The sequence below is a fragment of the Hyperoodon ampullatus genome (genome assembly GCF_949752795.1).
Source record: "Hyperoodon ampullatus genome assembly, chromosome: 8".
NCBI classification, from domain to species: Eukaryota; Metazoa; Chordata; class Mammalia; order Artiodactyla; family Ziphiidae; genus Hyperoodon; species Hyperoodon ampullatus.
Genome location: NC_136921.1, coordinates 83,249,692 through 83,256,327, shown reverse-complemented (window position 1 = coordinate 83,256,327; position 6,636 = coordinate 83,249,692). Strand labels below are relative to the sequence as shown.

The window sequence follows — 6,636 nt, the reverse complement described above, 5'->3', positions numbered from 1 at the left end:
GGTGAAATAGTATGTACAATTTTGACAAATAAATACATAAATACAATTATTCATATATAACGATATACCTAAATGTCAATTATCATCAACAAGCGTTTCTAGTAAATTACTTCTTTCATTCACAAGTTACTCTGTTGCTTATAAAAACTATCTTCACCTTTACAGAAGAAATGACATAATCAATTCCCCCCTAAACCCACATATTAGGAAAGGTAGAAAATGAATCCCAGATGCTTTATGTAAATATTCCATTGTCTTTTGATAGAAGAGCTTTGATTGAAAAAACTCCTTCCTTAGCTTCTCTGTAAAGAGTTTCTTTTCCCCATATCATATCACACAAAGGGGTTTTGTTCTTCTGAATTTATTCCAAATTGAAAATGATCTTCATTTTTTTATTCTGGTTATTTAAAAATACAATAATATATATTGAAACTGGCATTTGCTCCAATACAAGAGACACAAAGCCACGCAAACTAGTCACCAAAGATAAAAAGCTTTTTTTTTCCCCCAAAATAAAACTTTAAATGAAAATTTAAGAGTACAGACACAAAGTATTGATACCTTTTTTTATCCAACGCATAATGAACAAAACAGGTGGAGGGATAGTCAGCAGATTTTTGTAAAAATTGTCTGAATGACTCCTGGTAAAATGCTATCTGAAACACTATTTTATGTCAAAGAAATGATAATAAATTAAAAAATGGCTTAACAAATCATCATTTGGCCAGTGTCATAAAATTAACAAAAGTAGAAAATTAGAGCTTTTTCTTCATCACTTGACTTAAACATTTGTGGAACATTCAAAAAACGAAGGGCAAACATGCTTTAGGCTATTGAAACACCGGACAAGTGGCCTTGCCTCACCAAGCTCCATGCAGAAGAAAACGTACATAGCAAGCCAATTCTAGCAATACGTACAGCTGGGGAGAAGAAAAAAAAATGCCTTTAAAAATATATACATATGGTCTTTGATGAATATTTATATGTTTGTCACATGGGTACTATCTAGCATAAAAAAGTTAGGAAATAGTTCTGTAAGACATGATTCTCTGATTTTTGCCCCTTTTAAAGATGAGGGCTCTATTCATAATTTACTCACACGCAGACATATAAAACGACTCGCAGATGTACACATATGATGTTTATACTGTGCAATTCCTTGACAGTGAAAGTGGCTCGACTGAGCATAAGGTAAACGCAAGAAGTTGGTATGACACTGAGCCTTGATTTGACTACACGATTAACAGGCAAACCAAGTTCAAAGTCATGAGACTTTCCCAGCGATTGGAATGCACAGCAGTTGAGAGTTGGGGCTTGGAGGGTGGCTCGCCTTATGCTGATCCATCTTTCTCCAGGACACCTAATGCTATTTTCTAATCGAACTCAGCAGTCCTGCTGACTTGAGATGATGATGTATTAAGGGAAGGAAAGGCCTATCATCTCCTATTGGGTTCTCCTGGGCTGGAGATAAGAGATCCGGTGTTTTCAGGATATAAGCCATGACTTCCATTTGTACATTTCATCTACTTGTTTGCTATCAACTCCTAGGGGGGCTTGCAAAGGTCAGGTTAAAAAAAAAAAAGGTACACTCTTTCAGTTGTGGAGCTTTCTTTGAGTGAAAACAGAAGTTCTCTAATGAATGGTAGAAGCGTGCAATGTGTGGGTTTGCTGAGTGTCTCTTCTTCTTCTGCCAGAGGTGGACTAGCTCTACCAGACCTCAAAGTTCTTACTGAGAATTCAGATCAAATGTTTCCTGAGATCTAAGTTGATGTGATACATTTTGCAAAGCACGTGCTTCAATGACTGTAATATACCCCCAGCCAGAGGCTCCTCCCCAAAGAAAGGCAGCTGCCTTCCCTTTCAGCAGCCTGGGATATCAAGGCAATTCACTGAAGTAATAACATTCACTGAAACCTGAAGAAATGACAGAGAAATTGAAACTTCCCCAAACACCTAACATATTGAAGGAAAAGTCAAAATCTTAGAAGAATCAGGTGCACTAATAGTTCATATTTGATCTGTATTTTGGCAGATATTATGTTAAGATGATGTTACTACTAGTGATGACCATCACTGTAATTATGTAATTATTTTAGCATTTAGCATAATGCACGATACATTGCATTATGCAGCACCTTTTAAACTAAGGATCCCCAAATACTTAGCAAATGTGATTTTCTCTCATAGCACCTGTGAGGTAGGTGTTTTCTCCAGCCGTTTTAGAAATGAGCAGACTGAAGCACAGCAAAGCGAGGATGCCTGCTTAAGTGACCCACACGATGGCAGCAGCAGAACCTGAACCCAAGTCTCCCCACCCTTCCTTCCTATAAACCTCAATCACAGAGCTTGCAGAAAACACCCCCAAACAGCATTGCTGTTAGAGGTACTTGGCTGTTTCAGATGTTAGAAAGATTACATCTATCAACAGCGGGGCTAAATCCTTCAGTACCATTGCTCCCTGTTCAAATAGTTTCTCATGTGCTTTGCAAAGGTATGGAAGGGACATCTGACACTAGTGCCAAGCTTTTGTTAATTGTAATGCACACATACATTTATATTTTTCTCCATGTGATATATTGTCCTTCTGGTCCCCTACCAACTTATTTCTATACATGTATCTGCCTGAGCCAGAAAGTGTGAAATGTATTTAGTGACATTGTATGGGGGAAGCAGGTGAGATTACATTTAGCAAAATCTCCTTGGAGGCACCGGGTAACGTTTGTTCTGAAAGAGCAGGAAAAAAAAATTCTCCTATTTATTTTGTTACGTAGCGTTTTATATACATTCTACCCGCTGACCAGGTTTAATCCTTGGATGAGCAAGCAGAGTTGTCTTCCAAACATACAGTATATTTAATTCTCAAGTTTAAATTCCCATTTATTTAACTGCAGCCTTCCTGCCAGTACTAAGTTCATTTCTTGGTGGAACTGCAAATACTGTACACATTACATGGCAATATATGTAAAAATTCAATGTAACAGCACACACAGTATTAATAATCACATCCAGTGTGTCTCCCTGACTGTGCATTATTTCTGAATTGTTTTTGAAAAAGTGTTATTTACTTATTTACTTTTGCAGAGAGGATATGAAGACATTACCATGAGTTCTAGTTTCCCAGAACCAGATTTTTATCTCAGATGCACAGTATGTAAATCCTAGCAGTTGTTAGGAAGTTGCTTTTTGAGATAAATGCAATACTTCAGGACCTGAGAATGAAATCTGGCCCTTTTAACTCATGTATTATTTCTATGAGCAGAGCTTAACACGTGTAAATTGGCAATCCAAGAAAGGAACTAGGATTGGGAAGAAAAGCACTTTTTACAAAACCCCTTCACCAGTTCATTTCCTCTGGTGACACCTGTAAAATACCTACACCCTAGGCCTCATTTCTTAAAAAAGAAAAGAAACGTATTTACATTGGTAAAAATCCTAACATCTGAGATGTTTCTTGCTTGACATGTCATTCCAGATTCTGTGCATTTCTTCTGGAGAGATCTGATGCACGGTGATAACTCGGCGATACCTACACAAACTGTAGGCCATTTTCCAGTGATTGAAGCCACTGTTCTGGAAAGGATGGATGCCCAGCTTTCGAAGACACAGTCCCACATATACATCTTCCAGGTGAAGCAGCCTGGTGTGGAGTGAGGTCTTGTAAATGAGTTCAGCCACATCAGCTGAAAAGATATAGCCAGTCCCCGAGCAGAAGGGTGGGTAGTTACTGTCAGGGTACAAATCCCTGGGCATATACCACTTACTGCGGACGTCTCGGATTGGCCCTCCATTGATGACATAGCCAGTAAAATACCTTCTTCTTGGCTTGGTGGAGGGTTTTAGTAGTTTATAAATAAGGTTGTCCATGTTGACAAAAATGTCGCTGTCTGTTTTCATGACATACTTGGCTTTTGAACAAAAAGTGGCCACCCATCTCATCCCCATTAAGGTTTTGAGGGTAAGGTTATGGTAGGAATCAATGAAGTCCTCCACGATAATGTCGTGAAAGATTTGGCTTTCTTGCTCCACCATCTGATTGAGAACGGGATCAGCGTTCTTGCCCAGGAGGAAGAGAGTGGCTATCTTGATCCCTTTAAAGTTGTTCTCATCCCCCCAGGTCTCTCGGATCGCCTGCCGGGCATCGAATTCTTTATGGGTGGTGCTGATGAGGATAACGAGGAAAGGAATGTTTTTCTCACATTTGTTGGGCTCATTTATAAGAAATTCAAAAGAATGGGGGTTTATAGGTCGAGTTCTTATGTTGCCAAAGGTGAAGTTTTTCCTGGCAACTGTCAGATGGCTGAATGGCTTGGAGCCAGTGTAGGAAGAAGTAGGGCGAGTTACACTCAAGTACCAGAGAGCGCTGGCCCAGCACACGACGGTCAACACGTATAAACAGGAGACCTTTGAAGCCATTGTCTTGAGAGCACGTCTATTCCCAGTACTGAAGAGTATGCCTTCTTGGCATTAGTTTCTTTTCATTTGGCAAAGGTAGCATATTACTAGTAAATCTTAAAGTTCGACAGAGAAGCGTGAGTGCAGGATTGTCCATGGGTCTCAGTGGCCGTCTGGCACCTCTGCATTCACTCTACTTTTCTCCAAATCTGATACAAGGGTCCAGGTCTCATAAATCTTCCTCTTAACTCTGCAAAATCAAAGTACAGTTGTCATTCAGATTTATTTAGTCATTTCACATCCTCAAATAAACATAATAAGGGTATAAGGATTACCCATGCTGATTAAAGTAAACACAGGCATTCATTTCCATCAGTATTGACAACTCCCTGACACAAGCATTCTACCTTTCTTCCCTTGATAGAAGTTGTTTATGGATATTCATAGCTCCATGGTATTAGCAAATATATTATAAACTATAGATGAACACGAAGGAAACTGAATATTCGTAATTTTAAAAAAGATTCCCCCTCTTCACAAGAGGCCTTCTTTGCAGTTAAATATCAATACTTTCTGATGCTAAAGTCTTCTTTCAACCAGGAAAATCTCACACATGGCCTCATATCTTCCATTTTTCTCAAGTCTAAGTTTTTGTTTGCTTGATTCTGATGAAGTAATCAGTTCTCAACATCTCCTTGTTTTCTCTAGCCCCGTTCTTGAAAATGTGTCGATCACCACTGGAAAATCTTTGCTGAAATTGTCTTCCTTGGCTTTGACTTAGAAGTAATTCCCGGGCTTCCCTGGTGGCGCAGTGGTTGAGAGTCCGCCTGCCGATGCAGGGGACACGGGTTCGTGCCCCGGTCTGGGAAGATCCCACATGCCGCGGAGCGGCTGGGCCCGTGAGCCATGGCCACTGAGCCTGTGCTCCGGAGCCTGTGCTCCGCAAGGGGAGAGGCCACAACAGTGAGAGGCCCGCCTACCGCAAAAAAAAAAAAAAAAAAAAAAAAAAAAGAAGTAATTCCCAACTTTTCTCACTTTTTTCCTTATTTTGGCTCTCACAAATGTTAGTTCTTCATTCTCAGTTTTCTGTGACGCTTCGTATGGAGAATATCTTTACCCCTCATGCATGGAGACCATGACCCTAGTGTCCTTCAGAGAGTGGGCAGCATTCATTTTGGAGCTGATCTAAATGGTATCGCTTTTTGTGGTTTTCAGCAATTCACCCTTATGTTCCTTTGGTGAAATTATACTGTCCTCTTTTAATTCTTTTTACTTACTTACACTTACTTGCCTATAAACATGGCAGGAGTATAATAAGGGAGACCATTGAGGTTGGGGGCCACAAATTCAATGGAGATGTGACAGAGCATTTTAATTGATGTTCAAACGAAAAAGTTGTCCTTCAGAACCGTAATCCTTTCTAGAACTTCAGCTGTTATCGTGCCAGTCAAAAATATATGCCAGGTTACAACAACCATTCATGTAAAAAATGATCTCTTCCTTCTTAGTTAGATCAAAATGTGCAAAATGTGTCTTGGAAGACAGAGATAGCAGATAATGGATATCAGTTTCACCAAAGTCTGCTTCAAAGAAAACTAAGCACTTAAATGTATAGACTGTGTTGAAAGAATTTAACTGGGATTACAGATTGAAAATCATGTTTCCAAGCACAATAGTCATAATGAAATGAAAAGACATGATGGGCAACAGCAGAGGTAATACACATCTTCTTGTCTAAGCCAAGCACTGACTGTGAATATATGATCCGTATGAGACCAGCAATAACTCAGCGCAGTTATCGTTCTAACTAAATGAATATTAGAATGGTTTCAAGCAGCATGACTCTAGGCATAGTCAGGCCTTCATCCGACCCATATTAAGTACTCTCTAAATATAGGCTCCAGTATCCTTGGCCTTCTGGAGGGAATTTCTGCTCTAAAGATAAAAAGGATGTGATGTGCAGCAACCTTTGAAACTTTAAGCAGTAAGCCAAAGGAAGTGTGAGAAATCAGCAACAGAGAGTTTAGAAAAGGGTTTCTCACCTTGGGATATACAGACATCGACTACATTTGAACGCCAAAGGGACGTGAGTGAGTCTCAAGATGGTATTAGAAACCAAACTTTCTCCACCATTGTCCTAGCCTAGGATCTGATTCTTATGAGCCTACCTTTATCATCATATAGCCCTTGTCACCTTTCATAGTTTCCTACTAAACTGTGAGCCACCTATCACTGAACTGTGAA

General features: G+C 39.6%; 1 protein-coding gene across 1 annotated transcript; it reads right to left on the bottom strand.

Annotated features, from left to right (window-relative positions):
* Positions 1-3,432: 3,432 nt before the first annotated feature.
* B3GALT1 (beta-1,3-galactosyltransferase 1) lies at positions 3,433-4,413 on the bottom strand (the record flags this gene model as incomplete). Its single annotated transcript, XM_079710792.1, has 1 exon — positions 3,433-4,413. The coding sequence occupies one exon, from the start codon at positions 4,411-4,413 to the stop codon at positions 3,433-3,435; it is 981 nt and encodes a 326-aa protein (XP_079566918.1).
* Positions 4,414-6,636: the final 2,223 nt, after the last annotated feature.